At 40.1% G+C, this 23,005-nt stretch overlaps 2 protein-coding genes across 2 annotated transcripts in view; one reads left to right on the top strand and one right to left on the bottom strand.

The window, feature by feature from the left end:
- The window catches only part of LOC124156318 (Meckel syndrome type 1 protein-like), a 31,534-nt gene extending 31,170 nt beyond the window's left edge, over positions 1 to 364 (top strand). The window contains exon 10 of the mRNA XM_046530795.1: positions 11 to 364. Coding sequence (XP_046386751.1) covers positions 11 to 254 — 244 coding nt within the window. The 3' untranslated portion in view covers positions 255 to 364. The remainder of the gene's footprint in view (positions 1 to 10) is intronic.
- LOC124156317 (glucose dehydrogenase [FAD, quinone]-like) lies at positions 344 to 21,071 on the bottom strand. Its single transcript, XM_046530794.1, has 5 exons — positions 20,884 to 21,071; positions 5,694 to 6,235; positions 3,503 to 4,339; positions 2,788 to 3,113; positions 344 to 1,444 (listed from the first exon to the last, which is right to left on the bottom strand). Exons 2-5 carry the CDS (start codon positions 6,177 to 6,179, stop codon positions 940 to 942), a joined length of 2,154 nt encoding a protein of 717 aa, XP_046386750.1. The 5' UTR covers positions 6,180 to 6,235; positions 20,884 to 21,071; the 3' UTR covers positions 344 to 939.
- Between the last annotated feature and the right edge of the window lie 1,934 nt (positions 21,072 to 23,005).

The raw sequence follows: 23,005 nt of genomic DNA, 5'->3' as shown, positions 1-23,005 counted from the left end.
TGTTCCACAGGCTACTTTTGATTCGCTCCTGTGGGCTTTTGGATAGATTGGCTAAAACATGGATCCCTGAGACTTTACCTTGTTTGGAGGATCAGACTGTCGCCACGGTTGGACTAATTGACATTGCACCTGCTCTTTCTGCCTTACTCTTTGGATTAGGTCTATCTATCACATTGCTTCTGATTGAAATATTGTATGATTCATATAGAAAGAGACCCAACCGTAAAAAGTTGTTTCTTAAATACCATAATTAGATAGAAAGTAATCACTGTAGCTACTTAAATTTTGTGAAACGTACTTCATAAAATATCACCTCAGAAAAATTGTTTTTTCTGGGAATTGATGGGCTGGGAAAATCGGGTGTTCAAATCAAGATTAATGGATGTCTTTGTATTCTTAGTTGTGCATGGTTGTCACCAATTTCTCTAATTTTTACTTTTCCTTAAACTTTCAATTTACGTATCTTTTGATTCGTGGCATCTTTTTTATTATGTTTGACATGAATGTATTATATTCCCACTCTTTTTTACTTAAAAATAAAGATTATTGTTCCGTACACTCAAAAATATCCCGCAAATTATTGGTCAAAAAACACATTTGCTGAAGTAAATATCAAATATTTTTATTTCACAGTTTTTGCTTAAAATAACATCTCTTTTTTCATTTTGCATTTTTGGCTTATACCTGTAAATCATGTCTTATTACATAATAAATTATTTTCAAAATGTGAATCGATGATTGTGGCAGTGGTTGGTTCATTTCAGTCTCATCAGTCAGAACCCATTCCACTCTAGTGATGGATCACCTTTCACTCCTACATTATTCAATCACTTTTGTCTATGAGGCTGAATGTAATTAAATTAAAGTACGAACTTTTTCTTTCCTGTCAAACCAAAAACTTGCACAGCAGTTTGACGTAGCCCTTGGCTCATAACTTTTTCACCTTCCTTGCATCGTTCTCCTTCTCTCACCCATTGTTCTTCGGCGGTTGAGTCTTAATTCCTTAGCCTCCTCCTGTGTCCTGAAGTCGAAACCCGCATCCCAAGTCCTCTTCACGTAATATGCCAGTTTCTCTCCCAGCATAACGGTTGCTGCGTTTATGTTTGATGAGGGAACCAGGGGCATCGCAGAAGCATCTGCCACCCGCAGTCTCCTCACACCCCTGACCCTCATTCTCGTGTCCAGCACTGCTCCTGTCTTCTCTGATTCGTCCCACCTGCTGCTTCCAGTAGCTCCCATTTGACACGTTCCAGCTTGGTGATTTTCTGGATTTGTCCTCATGCGAGAGTAGCACTCCCAGTAGGCATCAGGTCTGGCCAATAGGTCATCTGTGTAGTCTCCTGTATGGCCTGGTGCATACTGCTCACATCCAGGTTCCAAGGTGGGGTCAGGCCTAAGTCCAATTGTTCGCAAAGGTGCAGTTTGCCCCAGCTTCAGGACGAATCTGAAGAATCAAAAAGTGATTCATGGTTTTAGTTTGAAAATTAAGTGTGAAGGCCTGTTTACACAATACATTAATCCGTATGAGTTAATGTCTGTTATGTGAACATGTATGAATGCATGATACCAATTAGAACAGGTTCTGTTTTCTGTTCATGCATTCGCACAAGTTAGGTGATTACATGGTGCATTTTCGTGTTCATTCACGCGTTCATACATTCAGACATTAACTCGTACAGGTTACTGTACTGTGTAAATAGGCCTTAAGATAATGAATAGCTGTGGTGTTTTGATTGTTTTATAGGTAAACACTTTTCAGGCAAAATTATGCATCATCCATATTCTGGGAGAGATTTATTGATGCAAGAATCCTTAATTATCTTCTGTCGTGGGTACTATTACAAAAATGTTGTTCATTCTTTGGCCATGCCATTTTTCCCTTGCAGCTTGCTAAATGCATTACTTGCCACTCACCACCATACGATGTCTCACATGATTTCAAATGCTATTTGGTGACACTCTATGGCGTCTCATTATACTGCTAGATAAATCGCTTGGCACATGCATAATACTAGTAACTGCATTGAGTCCTGACATGGCAGGGAATGTGCTAATGATTCAGCAATTTAATGACTTTGTGGAGTCCAGCTGTAAATTTGAAATGCATGAAATTAGAAACCACTCAAGGAGTTGCATATCAATTTTTTTTTTAATAAATCCTTATCATGAATGAGTATATGTATATGGATGGATAAATGTTCTAGAAATGGAGTGAAATAATGGCCCTTTTAATAGAGGGGAGGGTGTAAAAGCACAAGAGACACATTACATAGGTGTGCCTTAACAAGTCAATAATTGTTTAAGAAATATATTGTGGTTAGATGGATAGCTTCTTATAAGTAGGGCAAGGTCTGAATGTTAACATCAGCAGAATTGAAATGGCAATTTGGTTCTACAGGGAGAGCAAAGGGAAAGACATGATAATTTTTTATACATGAGGTGGCATCCATTTCATGAGAAGACATTTAAAAACCCCACTGTCTCAATATTTGATTGATTAATTAGAAAATAGATGCCCTGTCATTGCTGTCTCACAATTTCTTGCAGATACAGTAACTACATAGGTAATAGGTTACCCAATCTAGAATGAATTAATCTTAGCAAAATGACTGAATTTTGTGTGTCGAGCATATGTTAAGGAAGGACTCTATATAATGGAGGTGTCTTTAGATCACAACAAGTTATGCTCTTAATATTTGACTACGTTGGTTGGTACGTCATTCATCCACAAGGTGGCTTCGTCCATATTAAAGAAATGTCATTTCATAGGCTCTTTCAAGTACTCACTTAATGCCATCCACTAGAACTGCTACATCATGAGGGTTGGTTAGGTAGTTTGGCTTGATCAATGGGCTGTCCAATGGATCTGCACTCTTCAACCTTATCTCTCCTCTGCTCTTAGCACTAAGGACTGTTGGTGTTATCCATATCTTCCTTTTATTTCCCATTCGGGATCCTAAATGTGGGTTGAATCTCTCCTCCAGTCCAGGGACCATGCGATTTCTACTTTCTCCTGAAGTGGAGCAATTAGCCATGTAGCCAGTGAAGAAAATTTGCAGATCTGGCTGCCCATTCAGGGGATCAGCATAGCGAGAGTTAATTAGTCCAGTCACCTAAAAAAGGAAGTTCTTTTTTGAAGTCACTATGATTCAATGTGTCATCAGACTCATACATGCTCAAAATCTTATGATTTTAGTTGGCTGTCATATTTTTATATTTTTTGTTCATCATTCTTCATATTTATCTTTCCATCTGTACTGTTAAGTTAAAGAAGTGAGAAATGGCATGAAATATTTATGATGTTAGAAAAAATCAGTTGTAGGCATTATTAAAGTGGGGTTCATTAGAATGTTGGTGAAAGTAAAACTGTTACCATTACACTTGAGGGAAATTCATTCAATGAATGCTTCATCAATATCTGAACATGAGTTTCGTTATTAATTTCTTCAAAATTAAGTTATCAAGTCAGCCTCGCTCTCAAGTTTAAAGAAAAATGTTTTACCTGTGACAGGCCTGTGGAAGACATTGGTCCAGTCCTTTTTTGCATATATTCTTCCAGAGTGTCATGTCCTAAGATTGTTCCACTCTCCATTGCATCATCTGCTGGAAGCTCAAAGGCCACATGAGCAGATACGTGATTATGAAGGTTAGAGCCTACACCTGGCAAATCTTTGACCAGAGGTATTCCCATTTCCTGGAGGTGTTCCCTAGGACCTATGCCAGACAACATGAGGATTTGAGGGGTTTGCACTGCCCCAGCGGACAGAATGACCTCCTTTGTGGCGTAAACTCTGTGAACACGTCTCTGGGGATCATTTTCTGAGACGTATTCCACACCTCTCGCTGCTCCACCGCTCATTATCACTTTCGTGACCCTGGCCCTGGTAAGGATTTTCAAGTTCCCCCATCCCCTGTCCAGAGAAGGCCTGAGGAATGCCCTTGCCATGCTGAGTCTGGAGCCGTTGCGAATGGTGGCCTGAGCAATTGCAAAGCCCTCTCCAGTGGAACCAGCAGATCTGGAAGCAGTCACGTCACCTCTCAGTCCATTGAGGTCGGAAAGGGTCGGAATGCCCATCTCCCTGCCGGCAGCCAAGAGGACGTCTGCTAGGGGAGGCTGATGTGGGAATCGCTGTATTGTCAGAAGGCCACCCTGTTTGTGGTAACCTGCATCCATGTCAGCCATGTCCTGGTTGTCTTCAGACTTCATGAAGAAAGGCAAGACACCTCGGAATGACCATTCATGACCGAGTCCTGCATCCTGGGCCCAGCCTATGTCAAAGTCTCTTGGTGATCCTCGGACGTACATCATGCCATTGAGAACACTTGTCCCGCCCATTACCTGCAAACACAGAAGGGTCAATGAACATATGAGGTACTTTTTGGAAGAGCAATTATATGGACCAAAATATTTTACTATTGGATCCTTGGCTCTTGTTCTAAGTCAATGGATTGAATTCATAATGCTGCCAATTACTGCTTCAAATGGAATTTTTATAAATATATTTTTTTTAATGAGCCATATCAATAGTATTCAGCCTACCACTTAGTTTTTAAAGTTGGACTTTATCTTGAGTTTCATTTTTCATATTTTTTCTTTGCATATGTACTTTCAGTGTGTTTGCCGCTCATACTACATAGTTGGGATATTTATTTTGCTGCATTTAAATTTGTTTTTCATAACATTGGGGTCACATTGTAATATTTAATTCTGAATCTCTGAATTAAATATTAAAATTAAAAGTAACCGATTAGTCATAGATATATTATTCCTGCTGAATCAACATGATTTGTGGAATAAGTTTTTTTCCCTGTGAAGATAACATTTCATTTCTATCTCAGAAGCTTAGTGCATGCCAAGGTTAAACCCAGGTCACAATCAGGTGCCAATTAAGGACCTCATTTTGGGGAAGGGGTTTGGTTAATTAATTTCCTCTAACCCTTAGTGGCATAGAATACCTCTCAGAGATAATGCATCAGAAATCTCATTTGTATAGGCAAGAGGCTATAAGATATTCGTCAATGGTTTAAAAAAAATTGTTTGTTAAGATGGTGAAATAATAACTTTCATAGGCAAGCCACCTATGAAAGTTATAAGTCTTTTATATATTCTATATATTTAGGGGGTGACGACCACCTCCCCTGCGTCTTCCCTTAATCCACCATTGGTCTTCATTAAAGTTTTTATTTTTGTGGATTTCGTAGGTTCTTTGATTGCCTAGTGAAGTTGACACTAAGCAATACTCACTAAATCAGTGGTGGATCCAGAGAGGGGCTATGGCTCCCATCCTTGGGTATCCAATTTACACTAGATAAAATGATAAATTTTGTTCATTTGTTGAATGTTTACAGGAGATGAGAGCCCCATAGCCCCAAACCAATTAATTTTTGCAGAAAAATATTAACCTATAAAACAAATTTATCCTATTCCACCAATATGTTTTAGCACAACAGCTTCCTGATGGCCCATCAATTTCGTAATTTATTGGCAAAAATAGCATAAAATGTGATTTCTAGAGATAAAATTGCTTACATTTATCCCATTGTGATGTTCTACCCCCATAACCCCCTCTTAAGCCCCTTTGTCCCTATCCTGGATACTCTCTAGTGCTTACTCATAGTTTTGGAGCCTGGGAGAAGGGACAAGTTCATAGGGTGGGGATGGGCACTCCAGATTAAGATTTTCCCCTTCTCACCTTTCCTCTGGGCCAACGGCATCGCCTCCCAGGCATTGCGAGGCATGCCATCTCCTGCGGCTCCGTCTCGAAGTCCCAGTCGATCCCTGACCCGTGGTAGTTGAAGTACATGGCTGGGGGCTGTGCCGCTGTTGGCTCTGGCCCCCCTGCCTCCAACAGTAGCACCTTCCACCTGCGCAACTCACTCAGTCTCGAGGCGACCACCGAGCCAGCAGACCCCGCCCCCACCACTATGAAGTCGTACACGAACGGCTGCTCCTCCTCCTCGCCCTTGACGTCGTCCTGCATGCACTGCAGCGGGTCCACTAGCTCGCACTGAGTCTTGAGCACGCCCTCGACGATGCTCATGAAGATTATATAGGTGGAGGCACCACACGTGGCAGGCAGCGACGGCGGTTCAGACGTGGCGCACGGGCATAACGTTGCCGAGCCCCCGAATCCCATCTGGGCCGCGTGGCCCAGCGCCAACCCCCCTGTTGTTGCCATTGCAGAAAGGAGTTAAAATTCGGTGGTAACTTTACTCCACGCTGCACCGGCTGATGCTGAAAAATGAAAGAAAGCTATTCATAATCATGCATGGACTTGGGTCATTGTTTTGTGGGGGGGAGAACTTTTTTATTTTTGCAATCAAGAACGTAACCAGGACAATGTGATGGGGGGCACGACCCTATAGGTTATGGAGGTGGAACCTTCCTGTGGGAATAATGTGAACATTTATTGTTTAATTTTATAACAACATAATTTATCTTGAGAAATCAAATTTTATGTTATTTTGGCACTTAAAATTTACACAATTGATGGGTCATCGAGAAGCTGTTTTGCTACAACATATTTCATGGGGTAAAATAAATTTGTTTCATAGGTTAATACTTTTCTGCTAAAATTAATTAGTTAGGGGGGCAAGTGCCCCCCCTTGGCTACGCCACTGTATGCAATACCTCTCAGCGATATGCTTCTGAAGTCTGATTTTTGTACGTAGACTAGTGGCATTTTGGTCAGGGGCAGATTCACCATCGCATTGGGAAAGCTGGGTCCGGGGAGTATGGAATCATCCCTGGGAGAGAGGGGCACTTTTACAATAGAGAGTGCTACCTACGCTCTCATATAAATGATGCTTCTCTCACGTTTGGGACTTGTAGCCTTACATATGCATATGCACGCCCTTTACTCCGTTACAAGGATACAGAAACTATTAAACTAGTTGAAATTTAATTTTTTTATAAAATTTAGGAAGGTCATGACCTCCGTGAACCCTCCTCTTAAATCCGCCCCTGATTTTGGTATTCATGAATTCCTTTCAAACGCTGTCCGTTAACCTAGAGAATTTAAAACTGATTCGAAAGCCACCTTTAAGTTTGCCATCTTTTACATTTTTTCCAGAAATTACAGGGGCTGCCCCAACCCCTAAACTGCTGGTTCTAGAGTCTCCTAAATGTACCCGAAATACGTTCGTAAACCGCTCGGGTAAAAACGTGTAAGAGAGAGACCAAGTTCCTTTTCTTTCCCCTCTTGCTGGAAGCGAGGTTCAAAAGACGTTGGAGTTCGAACCGCTTTTCAGGTGGCCGCGCGCTTCTTTTCCTTGAGATAAGCCAGCATCTTTCGGGAGGCTTACCTTCCTTAAAAATGTTTTTGTACAAGCCGATCGCCAGGCAGGAACACTGATGATGGGGGCGATCAGTCGCGGACGGGTGTAAACGCGTGCATGGACCAAGAGGCGTTCGGAAAACCAGGGACGGATTATGGCCATTGCCTCGCGGTTCATTACTTTTCTTGGCGCCTTGGTGGTATGTAATATGTCTTAGAGGCAATGCGTCAGAAGTCTGGTATAATACAAGGTGGAGAAAAACTGTGTCTCAAAATTTTAACCCTGGATATCTGATACCAGTAGGAACCAAAATTACTGAAGATGTTTAGGTCGAAAGCACAACATTTTTAAACTACAGAAATCTAGAGTCAAGCGCTCCTATTCGCCGTGAGTTTTCCCTGTTGCCGGCATATCATGACTTAGAATGCTTTGCCTGCTGGAGATCGCAATGCAACTAACGCAACCGGAAACGGCAAACTGGCGGCCAATCGGAGCGCTTGGCTCAAAGTTTTTCTAGTTTAAAAATGGCGAGGTTTCGACCTAAACATCTCAAATGATTTTGGTTCCTACTGGTATCAGCTACACAGGATTAAAATTTCGTGACAGAATTTTTCTCCACCCTGCATGTAGACTAGTGGCTTGTCGACAGTCATTAATGATTGCCGAACAATTTCCGTGAAGCTGATGAAATAAAATACTTTCATTGGGGAAGTACCTAAAACATTACCATCTTTTAAACTTTTCCAGATATTACGGGGTGGCCGATCCCTCCCCAACCCTCAATCCGCCTTTGCGGGAAACGCCCACGTGTCCCACCCCTTGCAGGCCTCTTAATTGGTGCATGGATTGCTGAATTTACGATAAGCAGACGTATAGGCAGGCTCTACCGAGACTAAGAGGCCGAAAAAATGATTTGGGAGTTCATTTATTGGGGAAGTACAATTAGGGGGTGAGAGGAGTCAAATTTGATTGCTTTCCCTATTGGCTGTGCAACCCAGAAATTTCCGTTTGACACCTTCAACCCCACCCCACGCCCTACGAGTTAAGGTCGTTACCAGTGGTTCGGGCCTTTCTGTTCATGGTTTCGGAATACTGCGAGAAATTATTTTTGCGGCTTCATTTGGAGGGGAAGTACATTTCAGGGTAAGCTCATTTAGAGAGGCTAACCTAATACCGTTTTCTCAAAAACTTTCTCCGCGTGTATTCGTCCTTGAGGCTCAATTTCTAGTGCTCATTCGGACAATGTTTTTGGGGCCGTGAGAATCTACATCTACATAATACCCCGCAAGTCGCCCAAAAGGCGTGTGGCAGGGGGTGTTAGGACACCAGCCGTCTACGCATAAAAAAATGAAGTGCTCTAACGAAGTTGGGACTAGCATTTATTAAAGCCCTTTATGGTTCGGGGGAAAAACGAATTCCCATATCTATCCGTTCGGCAAAACATCTCTCTTAATTTTTCTATATCGTATTTTTCTATATGTCCTATATCGTATGAATAGAATATATATATAATGCCCTGTAGAATATGGGGGCCCTAAATATTCTCTAAGCACAAGGGAAAATACTTACCAAGGCAATCTGCCGTAGTGTCGCCCCCCTTCAGGAGGGGGTTTGGAATGGAATACCCCTCAATTAAACGGGGAACCTCCAACGGGAATTTTTTATTTAAAACTTTAAATAAGTGAGTTTTCGCAAAAATATATATACTCTCAGCACATTCGTTGTGGCGTTCGTACAACTACAATATATGCGGAGTGTGTTTTTGCGAAGCTTCTAAAGTTTCTGAAAATAAATACGCACAAGAAAGTTGCATACAAAATATTAAATTTATGAAATCGGAAAACAAAGTATTTTGCTGTTTGGGAGTTTGGTCGCCCCCCTTGCTACGTCACCCAGGGCAGTCGCCCGGGTTGCTCAACCCTTAGCCAGTCCTGGCTATAGATTGTATACCTTTTACGTAAATCCTACCCTGTGGACTCGCCAGTAGCGTTGAAATTCCCAGCGGGAGGGAGGCATCTTTTCGGGCATTTATTCATCCCCATCATCCAGTGTGGTGGATTCGGGTGGGTGGGCGTCGGCATTGGTCGCGAGGCGCACGAGGATGATGCCCCAGTTGTCGCCGGCCCAGCGGACGAAGGAAACGAGTTCCTCATTCATCCCCCCCCCCCTCCTCGGCCTTGCCTCCTTCATGTTTTTATTCTACGTTTGTTATTTTTTTCATTTCGCCGCGGTTCATTTTAATACCTGCGCCGTCGGAGGAGTAGGAGGAATGGGGTCAACCTCGGAGGGATGATGATGATGATGGCTGGGAAGATTTCGAAGCATTCAATTTCCGGCCACAGTTGGCACGAGTGGGCGAGCGCGTTTTCTTCGGATTGCATTAAGCTACTGCGTTTTCTCATTTCTCATTTTTTTTTTCATTTTTTTTCCCTTGGAGTTCTATCTGTCAAGGGCGTACACAGGATCAAAACTAAGGGGGGGCAAGCCATGGTTGTTCAAGTTGTAGGCAAGATTTAAGCATGGCAAAGGTGAATGAAATCAACATCTTAAGGAAACCGTTACAGCTTTTTATTAGTTTTTAACATTATTTGCTTGAAAAAATATTATTTTCCTAAAAGGCATTTGCGATTTTTGCTTTTAGGGGGGGGGGGGGGCAGCTGTCTCGCCTGCGCCTCGCTGGGTATGCCCATGCTATCTGCTGCTATTTTTATCCTCTTTTGACCACGACGTCGAATTATAGTTGCTTATCTTTATTGCAGTGTTTGATACTTTTGAAAACAATGGGAAAAAATACATCCCTCTGTGGCCAATTTCTGTGTTATTCCATTGCGTACATTCGGCTTCTTTGAACTTATTTTCTTTTGAGTGATTTAATTTGAATAATAATTTTACGGAGTCAAAACTCTGTTTGGATAAATAATGATTTAGTGATATTCCGGCGAACGGACTGTGTGAAGAGTTCTCGGCATCGCAACCGGGTCAGGAACTGCATTACTGCGAAATCGAAACGCCTGCAGTCATGCAGTTCCTGGCCCGGTGGCGAGCTAGAGAACTCTTCACTCACTCTATAGATGATTGGGTTAAAAGAGAGAGAATTAAAAAATAATTAGTTTACCTTCCTTCGGGCGCCAAATTCTTTAAAAATCTATTATTAATTACTCTGTAGTTTCCGTCGATCGTTCTGAACACATTTTGATGATGCTTTCATAGGTATACGTGAACCATGTCGTCAGTGAAAGCAGTATATTTTTAGAATTCTCAAGCGATGGGGTGGAATTCGCTTGGCCTATATAAGGTCACTAAAATTTCTAATGCATTTTTTCCAGGTGGTTAATGTTAGCGGTTGCGTACACAAGATCCCACCTTAGTATCGAGGATGAACAAACTTTTAAAAACCCTCATGGTCCGGGCCCAAAGGACCCACTCAAACTTATAAGGGCGATGATCTATCATAGAAACCCATATTGATACATATGTGTCGAAGAATTAATTTAAAGATTGAAAATTTTCGCAATAATTTGACCATTTATCTATATGGATGATACATAATACAATAAAGGTTTCAATTTCTTCAGTAAAAAACCAATCTCTGCGCCGCGAGGCTGGAGTTACAGTACCAGAGTATAAAGATCGATATTCTGGCGATGTTACATTCTATTGGTTGGACGGGTAAAGTTTATCCAGCAAACTCAAATTCAAACAGTAAATCGGATATGGTATTACATGAGACTGGATGATGTGTTTGTTTCGACTTTTTTTATCAATCTGCGGCAGTCATTCCAAAGTTGGGTTGAAAGTCATGGAGACTGATCGAAAAAAATTGAAAATTCTATTTCCAAACTTAAGTTGCCGGGGAACTTTAGATAAAACTATAGAAAATAGAAATAATGATTAATCTGCTGGCGAAACAAAATGATTTTCTCGATTACTCCTCCCTAAAAATGTTTTCTCAGTTTCACAGTAGATTCGAACAATTCAATGAAAGATATTTAGGCAATTTTCTAAGAAATTACAGGAGACAGGATCAATTGTGAATCAGCTTTTAATAATGAGAGACAAAACTTCGCATGGTCCACAGAATTTTATTGTTAACATATTAGATCTCGACAACTTGTGTAATTATTGAAGTTATTGGCATAAGTTATCGAAACCATTATCTGTTAATAATAAAATTCTGTGGACATTATTATTCATTTATGTCATAATGTTACATGTCCACTAATTATGGGCATCTACTCGCGAGAATATCCTTGATTGCATTGCTCGTTTTAGATAGAATACCTATAGCATATTTCATGTTTTGTAAATCGCCATTCATTGTATTCTTGAGTCCCTCGAAGTAAAAGGAATCGAGGATTTGAGACTGTAACGAGCAGCTTGTTGTTGTATCTTGATGCACGAATATTAATGGGGTAATTTTCATTTGACGCACTTCTCCGAGCAGTTAGTTCCAGCAAATATGTGCTATATTTCTTGCATGAAGAAGTCGCGCCGCGAATTGAGGAGATAAAATAGAAAAATTTCAGATTTTTATATTTTGAACTCACATTTCCAACTTTCTTGGCTCAAATTTTTTCTTCAAAATTCTTTTCGTTGAAAATTTTAATGCAATACTTTTCATCTTTGCATAATAAATCCCAGAGTATTTATTTTAACGAATTAAAAAAATCAACTGCTCACTATCTATTTTTATTTGGGGACTTTATTTATGGTAACCTTGGGATTAGGCCTCAAGTATAGCCTCTTTTATGTCATTAATTATTTGTTATCTGATAATTTAAAAATCTATGAAGACCACAAATGCTAGATCAAAGTTAAAAATCTGATGGAATTAGACAGGTTTTTCAAGCTATTCTATGACTCATATTTTCACTTCCCTTAGAGATAAACTGGTATTTACAGAACATCATAAAGTATCCTTATTGTCGGCTATTCCTCTTCGCATATTTGACGTTACTTTTTCATTTTTAATGACAGCGTTGCGTCTCTTACTTATGTATCCTCTTTTATTATGTCGTATCGAATTGCGTCCTGTAGTGATTAGCAGCTCTGTTTCTTCCTCCTGAAGTTTCCCTCAGACTTTTCGACCCCCTTCAGTAATCCTGCCCGCTTGAGAAGTGCCAGCCACGTTTCAATGCTCTCGCATTCTTCTCGCGTCTACTATTTTATTTGAAAGACAAGCTGGCGCTGACCGACAAAAGAAAGCGCAGGAAAATTTTCTCTTGCACATCACTATTGTCGGAAGAGTGCAGTCACTGAGAATTAAGAATCACCCTCCTAAGCGAGTCATCTTCTTCCCCAAACATTCCTATAACATTTATTTTTGAGATGTAATGTATCGTTATATGCGCGCATATATCAAGTATGAGGAATCGAAGTCTGTATTATTAGCCCTCGAGAAATGCTGTGTGAATATTTGAATGTTTACTGTAAAATTATGGAACAGCGAAAGTTTCGAAAGAAATAAAAATCATCATTTGCCTCAAACCTGTGGACAGGGCCGGCCTTAGGGCGGGGCGACCGGGGCACCCGCCCCGGGGCCCGCGTTCGTGAAAAAAAATTGAAATATACGATAGTTTTGAAAACGCTATTGAAAAAGCGCGCTTTTTATGTTTATTTTACGTTATAATTTTATGAATAAATATAATTATACATTTTATTTGTATTATACTATTTTGAACTCAACTGCTTGATGGTATCATAACGGCGTTATTACCAAGTCTGAATTTGGGAGGGGAACACATACTTAGTCAGAGAGTGGTAGGGATTCAAAATGCTCGAGTTTGTAGATGGGGTGTAGAGTTTAATATTTTAAGTGAAGGGCCCCGCACTGAAGGTTGGCCCCTAGCCCCGCACCTGCTAGGGCCGGCCCTGCCTGTGGATTTAGTGTCATACACTGTCTGGAAAGTATTTGAATATAACTTTGACGTAATAACTTATTGGTTGGAGTAATTGAAATATCATTCATCGTATCATGTTGAAAAAAGTCGCTAGGGTGTCGCAAGTTGACATAAAATAGACTTGCCGAAACTGACAAGTCTCTGTGAGTTATACAAACCGATGCATGAGTCGCTTATTAGAATGAAATACGTAAAGTATGTAGTATATTTCCACTTTAATGTTTTCACGTACAACTAGTTTCGACGTATTCTTGCGTAATCTTCGGATTCTCAAACATACCTTGTTCCACAGCATCTCACCTCACACCTTCAATTTCATTCGCTTGCTAGAACCTTGTGTTCAGTGGTGAATCATGATTTATTCCTCAACAAATGGAAAAAAATTGTAATCATGCTTCTCCTCAGCAAGTTTTAGTATACCTTTATTTATTAATGACTGTTAAACATGTAAAGCATATACTATTCGGGCATAAATTTCATGTCTTTTAGTTTTACAAAGGTAATTCCCCCGTTGAGGTGTATGGCATAGCCCCCCTGCAGAGCCGGATTTTAGCAAGGGCTATATTGGTGCGCGCCGAGAGACACCCCTGTTAACCTTTGTGATATTTCCGATAATATGACACCATCCGGAGGCCCCGAACCTTAGTTTGAGCTAAGAAACCTAGAGATACTCAGCTCTGCTCCCAAAGTTAACATCATCCAAGAACGACGACTATAACCTGCCCCTGCCTTTTAATTGGCGAGAATTTCGACAGGGAGGTATGGCATATTGACCTTAAATCGTTATTGATGGATGTAGAACGCCAAATTCAAGACGTTGATTGCAATTGATCCAATTTCGTTCATTCGCGTCGTAGATTGGCGTGGAAGGACGGTGCATTACTCGATACTTGTGGCAGTCCGCATTAGTCATTGAAACCACCCTATAGAAAAGATGCCCGGCGCGATTCGATTTGATTCACTGACCGCTCGTTCATTTATCTTCGAAGCGTCAATATGCATATACTAAAGCTGTATCGTTCATGATCGCTCAAAATGCAAGATTCGTTGGAACGAACAGAATGAATTGAATCGTGTTTCTCTGATGAAATCGTTCGAAGTGAACGACGAATCCGATTCCTTTTGAGTTGGTTATGGTTGGTTGCGTTGCCAGACAATCGAAAGATGAAAGCTGATAGCCGAATTCCTTGAAGTTAACTCGTTCTAAATGGTCGATTTATATTAAGCGGATTCAGCAGATTGAAGCAGATTTGGATTTTCTGAATACTGTTAACAGGAACTTACAAGGTGGACAAGATTTTTATCTTTCTTCACCATCTTTTAAAAAGGTATTAAATTTTGGAAATTCAGGTTGATTGCCAAAAGGAATTTTTATCGCCGTGAACTGATTTTGAATTAAGATTATTTCGATACATATTAGACTTTGATAAAAATAAAAGGTACTAATTTCCTTGAACGTTTATTAAATGATGGAATAAAAATCACTTGGATCCAGTACTCATGCGCCGTGATATCGTATCAATCTAAAGTATCGTGAATTTCTATCATGTCGTTCTTTATGAACGATTTGAAGAAGTGAGACATTATCATGAATCAAATCATGTAAACCAAATCGTCAAAATGAACCGAAAATCCCAGCTCTAAAATGCCCACTTTTCTACCATTTGGTGATCGTAAAGCATGTCAGAGACGAAACAGACCGCCAACAACAAAATCTGCTGTGTTTGCAACATATTATTGCTATAATTCGTCGTCGATTCCTTCTATAAATAGCCGAGTAGTTTATCAGTGCCTATGAAACCGAAGGTATTTTACCGCATCGGTATCGCTGGAGAAATCATGATTTCTCCAGCATCTAATTTACAAAAAAAAATTGATAACAGTGAGAAAAAATTTCCCCTTGGTCTCCAAGTTGATCGATAATATATTTTCATAAAGATAGATATTTTAGTGGCTACTTGCTTATCATTTTTGTCTCTCATGTGTTTGAAAGGCCCAATAATTTCGTTGAAGAGGCATCGATTAAAGTGAAATATTATGCTATAAGGAAATTCTTCCTCAGGGTTAAAATCCCATGCTCAAAGAGGCAGTTAAACTCGTGACCTTTGTATTATGAAGCGGATGCCCTATTCGATTTGCCGTGTTATCTATTAATGTTTTCTCGTCGAGTGCTTAGCTTGCTTAGTCAGCGTATATGCATATGAATATCGCGATCACTAAGTGCACGAAACCCAGGGAATAAAATATTTTTCAATGTTTATCATGACTGATAAATATAGACTCAGTAGTTCTGTTCAGAGTGCCAGTGGCAATAGCCAATTCTTGCAGCCCGCGAATTACATTATTTTTCCCGAAACCTCTTTATTCCTCACTTACGTTTATTTGGTTTCACGTGAATTGTCAAATCAATTATGAGCTCGAAATATTGTGTACTGGTAATGAGCTCTTATTGGAGGAAAAATATTTAAGGGAAGGTAATAATCATCGGAGATCATATCCACTTCTGAGGCAATAAAGATTAGTGGAATGAATACCCATATGCTGTAGAACGTTTTCCACGATACAGGTAGATTGGTAATATAGCTGGTATAAATTTTCGATGAATTTTCCTTTCATAACTTTGGTTCCAACAAAAGGGCCCAATCCTTTTCAAAGTTATCTCCTGTCTTTATTTTGATGGATAGGTAATTTCGTAAAGGTATATTCTCGTTGGATGATTCATTAAAAACTCGTTGCCAAAGCGCCATCCGCCTTTAACTTTCCCGCTATTAGGCGAGAGTCTCAAACCACCGATTTCCAACTCTTGTGTGCATCACGAGAACATTCGGTAAGTTACCCAGATCCTCTGACTCTATTGATTTTTATTCCGAGAGCATTATCTTTCCACAAAAATACCCGAATTTGGTTCGCTCGAAGTTGTTGGGTATGGTACTTTAGAGAAAAAATGCAGCCGGTATAGTTGATGTTAGCGGTCTCCGCAAAATCGGAAGATCCTTCCTCGAGTTAAGGTGAAGTCGCGTTTTTTACGTAGCATAAATGTCGTGCATGATTGCATATGGAACATTATTGGACTTCATTAAAGTATAAAACGAATATTGAGTGCATTGTGGTCCAATTCACCGCTTTTAGCCGCTGGCCAGCTTTGACATTCGGACTTGATGATGTGTATCCGTTTCAGTGTTTTATGGGGAAACGATAAAAAATATGCTGGAACTAAAAAGGAGCTTGTATTTCTCCTCACAAAATGGTCAAAATTAATGTGAATTTGGAACCTTAATTTTTTTTATCATCCGCATTCTCATCAATAGAGGCAAAAGTTCTCTAGACTGACCATGAAACGCCTTCTTGAATACATTGCAATAATCCAATTATATTGCGTCCGATTTACTCATATTTCCTTTCCGAAACAGTCAATTAAGCCTTTCTTACTCATTGTGTGGTCTTATAGATTTCATTATATTATGTAGTGATTGAAAATGAATCCCTATCATCGTTTAGCATCTGCTTTGCGTACGTGCATTTCTCTGCAGGCTCTCAGCCTCTCGGTCCTTCTCTACGAGGGAGTCGACTAAAATAACTTTCCGCGTAAGACTGCCGGGAGCATCATTTCAAGCAGTGGCATCCATCCGCTTCGATTTTTTGTCGCAATTTCCAACGACAAGTAGCTTGGGAGGCATGTTCGCGGCATCGAATGGTGTTGAGTCGTGAGGAAAGACAATGGCACTATTGCAATCGTGCACCCGCAGCTATAAAACACTCCTTCCTTAGTCATCATGAGCAATAGTACCTTTTTTGACTCCTATTCCGGATATCTAGTCAATTCATGCCCAAGAGTATCGCAAGCTGCTAGAGTTCCAAACGCATTTTGTCAGCATAGTTTCTTTATATTCAGGCTGTAGGGTGAGATTTATTGTGGTTGGACCCATTTTCCCGTTGTATTCACCAATCCATCTGAAGTTTTCAATCTTTTTACTCAACTACACATGGCATCATCATTAAACACAAGACATTAGTATCTTAATATTTTAAGCACATAACCTGCAACTCGACACTATTCCAGAGGAGCAACAGGATGGTTGTCTTTTACTTTGTCGCTTTATCTGTTGTGATCAAAACTTTACATTGGCACCACGAAGTCCCTGGGGACACACTATCCCAAAGGCTTTTAATTTGGATTTTATTATGCTATCGATAGAATTCTGGGCTACTAGAACTGGAAGACTTTCTAGTTCAACTTTAACGCGAGCCACCTCCGCTGTTTTTCTCGCGTCCTAATTTATCAGAAAGGTGTTATAAGAGTGATAAAGAAATTAGAATAGTGTGCTGGCGGGAATGTGTGTAAAAAATTGAAAGATGGAGTCTTGGGTCGTGAAATGAAAAAATCATATGTTTGGTTTCTCGCCGAGCGACAGAAAAAGTCATTAATGAGGAACAGTATTTGTCAAGCGTATTCAGTCTTTCCGAACAATACAGTGATCAAGTGGCAACGTCGGTGGAAAGGGTGAGCCTGTAGATAAAATGTGCTTTATATTTGCTCACGGAGTAACGCGTGAAAATAATGACATTCTCATGAATTACAATTATTTAGAGTAGTAGAATTAAAAATGTGAATGATTTGATTTTGGAAATATTTCTTCATACGTCTTAACTGTGTGCACTAAATCTGTTACAGCATCTTCGAATTCGCATCTATTCAGCATCCGATCACTAATTCTAATGCTTGTGAGAAATTTAATTTTTACCAATGTGAAATCCATAGAAATCATGTACAGAGTGGAGTAATATAGGAATTATTTTAAATGGAATGAAAATGTTTAGAAATGGTTTTTTTTCTAAATGTTATCGACGCTGTATTTTATTATGGTATTTCTCTGCTTTACCGCCTCGTAGGTACTCGGTTTATATTTTTACTATGAATTAAAATTAAATCTCATATTTTTAAGGGACACATGACCGCGTTTTAATCAGCTATTATTATAGCTCCTCTTCACTTTTTTCCACATGAAATACTACGGTGTCTCTATCACTAAGAGTAGGTAGGCCAACCGGTAGATGAAATATGTGTGAATAAGACAACGACCTGATATTTTTCAAATTAATTATCTGTCAACTTCGCGCCTTTATCTTGATAGTGCTATCTATAATTTCTTTTGAATTGAAGTTGTTTCCTGTCCGGAAAAAATCGGTACTTGGCTCTACTTTTCTTGATAGAGAATCTTATTTTAAATTCGGGAAACTGATATTTCATTAAAATTTGTGTAATTTTTGTAAAAGCTACGTGTTGCTTTTTGAGATCCGGGCGGAATTTGATTTCCACTCATGCGGATCAATTCATTCAAACTTGTACGCATGAGGTGTATTTTTTCCTACCAGAGCGTAATGTCACTAACCCACGCACCAAGTCAATGTAGTGAGCACCTGTGACAACACAGCAGTCCCCATTACGCCTTAGAGACTCCCTCAGGAAGAAAATGCGATCATTTGCCGAAGACAAGGGCGTATTCTTCTTTGATGGGGCCTTTTTCACAAAAACTTATACTGACTTAAATTGAGCGACTATGGAGTTCAAAACTCAAAAAGAGCGTTCACACAACTTAAACGGCAACAGTTCATTCTCTGTCTTCGTAATGTTGAGGAAAATGGTTATTATTCAAATAAATGTCGTAATATTCGGGATTAAGTGAGTAAACAGGATGCTGAAGTAATTAAAATCCATAATTAAGAGGTATTTCAATACAGAAATATCATTATGAAATGACTGAATATAGTTTTGCTCCAACCGTCAGAATTCATAATGTAATTGCATCCTCAAATATGAAACTGAACTAAAAATTAAATTAAGTCGCTGATGAAGGTATAAATATTTTACAAACTTAGCCCTCGTATTTTAGTAAGGAATGCAATAATAATAATAATAATAATATTTAACCTTCGATCATATTAACTTAGAGATCGATGAGTCCATCGAAACTAAAGAGTAATATACGTTGCTTGGGAGAAACAGAATTAAAGTTCATTCTTAGCAAATGACACAGATTTGGATGGATTTCATTGTCGCAATTGAATGGGAAAACTTAAAAACGTTATCGCGTTCCGATGACGGCCTAAATTCATGTAGGCAGTGGGTTCCTATCAGAAGTCGTGACTTAGAACGTATTTATTTCTGGGGATACGGGTGGTGATGCAATTATTGAGCCGAGGGGTTGGTGCGTGAATTCAATTTACAGTCTTTCCACGGTGTCATTCTGCACAAAGTTAAATATTTCGTCCTCTCGAGATAGTGGCATCTGAGAATGATGGTTGTTAGCTGAGGAAACATTTTACCAGTAAGCAAAATGTGAAGAGGAAAGCTCGAATATTAGATTGATTAACCTTTTAATTGATTCTATTCCTCAGTTTTATTCTGTGAATTCATAACAAATACCTATAATTCGCGTCTGAGAGCCAATATTTAACGAAGATGCTGAGATGCCGAAGATGACGGCATTTTTGCTAAGAGCTAATGGTACTTCAAAACGTTCATGAGGTAATTTTTTTAAACCCATAAATATGCGAATACATGGGTGTCTATCGAATTGAATTTGACAGAAAAGAGTAAGTTTGTACTTCATTACGTTTAGAAGAAAAGTATTCTTGAATTCTGTGAATATGGATCAAGATCAAATTTCTTTTATTTCGACCCTATGAAGAGGAAGCCAATCCGGGCTTCCCTTCAGAGGGATTCCGACTCAGTGATGATTATGCGGGTGATTACATCTTTCGCACAATTATTTGACGAAAATCTTTAAATTATCGAACTAATTTCTTCGAGAGAATGCATGGACCAAAATCGGGACCTGGAAAAAGGTAATATGAATAAGGAAGAGCGTAATCTGCTCATGGCTCAATTGAAGGTTTATTAGACACTTTTTGCAGATAACTTCATGGTCTTTGTCAGTGACAACATTTTACGACAAATTTTCAGACTGAATTGCACTCTCTGGGTACGAATCGCTGATCAAATATCTTGAATAAGCCAATGGTGGAACGTGGTGGGCAGATGGCAACTAATATGAAAATTAGGGGTTCATATCCATCGCAGCTTTATCACGTCCCCCAGCAGAAGATAAAATTTCGCTGCTTGCATTCTAAGTTAAAAGTAAAATTTAGTCGCACCCTGGAAAGCAATCTTAGCTGTAATAAAGGGGTGTTCCAATAGTTACTAATAGAGTGAGGTGTTCATTTAACGTTAATATTCATCGTAACCATTTTTCTAATTGAATTCCGTCGAGCGAGGACTAAGGGCTGAGCGTTCGGCTACTGATGTTAAAGGCCTCTGCTCAAATCCGGGAGACGTTTTTGCGCTGAAATAAAAATTAGGGGTTCATTTCCATCGCAGCTTTATTACGTCCCCCAGCAGAAGATAAAATTTCGCTGCTTGCATTCTAAGTTAGAAGTAAAATTTAGTCGCACCCTGGAAAGCAATCTTAGCTGTAATAAGTGATAAAGGGGTGTGGCCGATATATTACCGGACGTCCAAAATCTATAGATGGCATAAAGTGGTGCTTCCACTAGTAATCTGAATAAGGAAGGGCGTAATCTCAATTGAAGGTTTATGAGGCACTTTTTGCAGATCGGTGTGTGTGCAAGGAGCCAAAGTGACACTCGTACCGGTCCGGAACCGGCCCGTGATCGGATGTGGGGATGCACCGGAAGACTCACTCACCCTCGAAGGCGATATATGTAAATCCCTTTGGAGGAGCGGAGGTCGGCGTATCCGTTGGCGCGTGGGCGTCTCTCCACCGACTGCGCGACGCCCTCGCTCTGCCGTCGTCTTTATCGCCGAGCGCACCCGGGGCGAGTGTGTCCCGCACGGAATCCACGCACGCACACGCAAACGAGACGTCTGCCGCTCCTGCGGGTCTGCAGGGAACAGCCGGAGCCACCCGGGAAGATATACAATCCCATCGCTTCCTACTCCTGCTTCCCCTCCCATCATCCCCCTCCCTCCCTCATCGCACACCTCCTTTTCAGTGAAATCACCTCGGCCGACAAACTCCTCAAACTTCCCCACTTCAGCCCCACGGTGCCAACGGCCTTAGCGCCGCCTCGGGACGTCATCTTCCTCCTTACGGAAAGGGGTGGGTTAAAAAAACATGTTTACTTAATGAACAATAGGCTAGAGACAAATTACTGTTTAGGCATCACCGCCTTTATGGGTGATTTAATCGATTATTCTCCAATACGAAATGTCTAGGAGGAAAATCTCGTTCAGTCCCACTGTTGAGATTAGGAGTTCTTTCATTTTCCTGCTCCTGTTAATTTACTTAATTACTCAACCGATTATTGTAGGCTTGCATGGAGTAACAACGAAGTGTCCTGGCTACGATTACCACTACTGTACTAATTACGGAGTGTATCCAGTTTCATCATGGGCTTCAATTCACAAGCCCACTCCCCTGCATTCTATCTAAAAATCCTATTCTCTTCCTTCCTTGCGATTGCCTTGCCTCACTCCTCGGCCAACACATGAACACCCAGATTCTCCGTCCACCACCCTCAAATGGGCCATGTACAGATTACGAATCAGTCGCCTATCCCTCCAATTTACGCCTATTTTCTTAACGATCTCCATTATTTTACCCATTCCACTTCATCAAATGCTTTTTCAAAATGCAAGACGCAGACATTCACGTCCTGGTCATATTCTAGGTGTCTCTCCGCTAGAGACATCATTACCGCTATTGCATCTCGAGTTGACTATCCTTTTCAGAAGCTAAACTGATCGACGCCCAAATGCTCGCTTGCCCTCGCCTCCATTCTTCTGTTCAAAATCTTCAGTACCACTTTCGCCGCGTGCGATATTAGGTTAATCGTCCATAGTCTCCGCATTCTATAGCTTTATTCTTTTTCGTCAGCGGAATTAGAGCCGCATTCTGCGAAATCTTACGGCCATTACTCCTCCTCATAGATCTTGCATACTAGTTCAAAAAACCTTCTCTGGTCATCTTTTCCTGGATTATTCAAATATTGCTCCACCAATTAACATGCCAAAAAATACAATTACGGCCCTTATATTTATATTTGCCTCCTCAATAACTCTCGAATCTTTTCTAAAAGTGGAAGATAGTAAGTATCCTTTTATGTTTGATTTTTTAACCCCGAACTTCTTCAAATACTTCTGTGCGGGGAAAAATAAAACTCCGATTATTCACATTTTAATTCTCTCTGGTGTGAAATTATTATTTTAAGATCTATGTATTGCTCATTAATAATAGAATAGTTTATTTGAGGTAGAATTATGACATTAACCGTTAGTTACATACTTATTTCACGTAGGAAACCATTCCGCTGATGCATGTAGCGTTGTAGGTGCAGCGGAATAAAAGGTGAGTAAAATATGCTGGTGACTACAATTTATGCAGATATTTTTCCAACGAATAGGTTAGTTTCCTTCATCAAAGAAAACGAAAGGCATTGATTGCGATTTGTTACCAACCATTAGTGTATTCATAATATAAAAATTATTTGGTTTTAGAAATACCGGTTTAGACGAATAGCAATGATCAATTTTAACCTCATTTGAAAAAGACCAGATTGGCGCCCATGCGATGCTACTCCACGTGACGTCACAGGGACCTAGTTTCTATACGAGTAGATAGGAGTTTTACATCGTTTGAGATTACCAATGCATGCATGAGGCACAGAGCTCAGGGAAACATGTCTTAATAATCACCTATTAAAACTGGCTAAGGTCGGAAAGCTTTCTTCGTTTGATAAGGTATTAATAATCCTTATTTAAGCCAAGCGCTACCAGCTAGCAGGGTACTCTGCTGCCTGCTAGCATC

This window comes from Ischnura elegans, chromosome 3, assembly GCF_921293095.1.
Source record: "Ischnura elegans chromosome 3, ioIscEleg1.1, whole genome shotgun sequence".
In the NCBI taxonomy this organism is placed as follows: domain Eukaryota; kingdom Metazoa; phylum Arthropoda; class Insecta; order Odonata; family Coenagrionidae; genus Ischnura; species Ischnura elegans.
This window is presented reverse-complemented; position numbering and strand designations above follow the sequence as displayed.

What these genes read in the sequence shown, in the direction of transcription:
- LOC124156317 (XM_046530794.1), bottom strand. Translation starts at nt 6,179, where the DNA reads ATGGCAACAACAGGGGGGTTGGCGCTGGGCCACGCGGCCCAGATGGGA. An exon ending in GCCGTTGGCCCAGAGGAAAG is followed by an intron (nt 4,340 to 5,693) that starts GTGAGAAGGGGA and finishes CTGTGTTTGCAG; the next exon opens with GTAATGGGCGGGACAAGTGT. An exon ending in CTTCCACAGGCCTGTCACAG is followed by an intron (nt 3,114 to 3,502) that starts GTAAAACATTTT and finishes TTCCTTTTTTAG; the next exon opens with GTGACTGGACTAATTAACTC.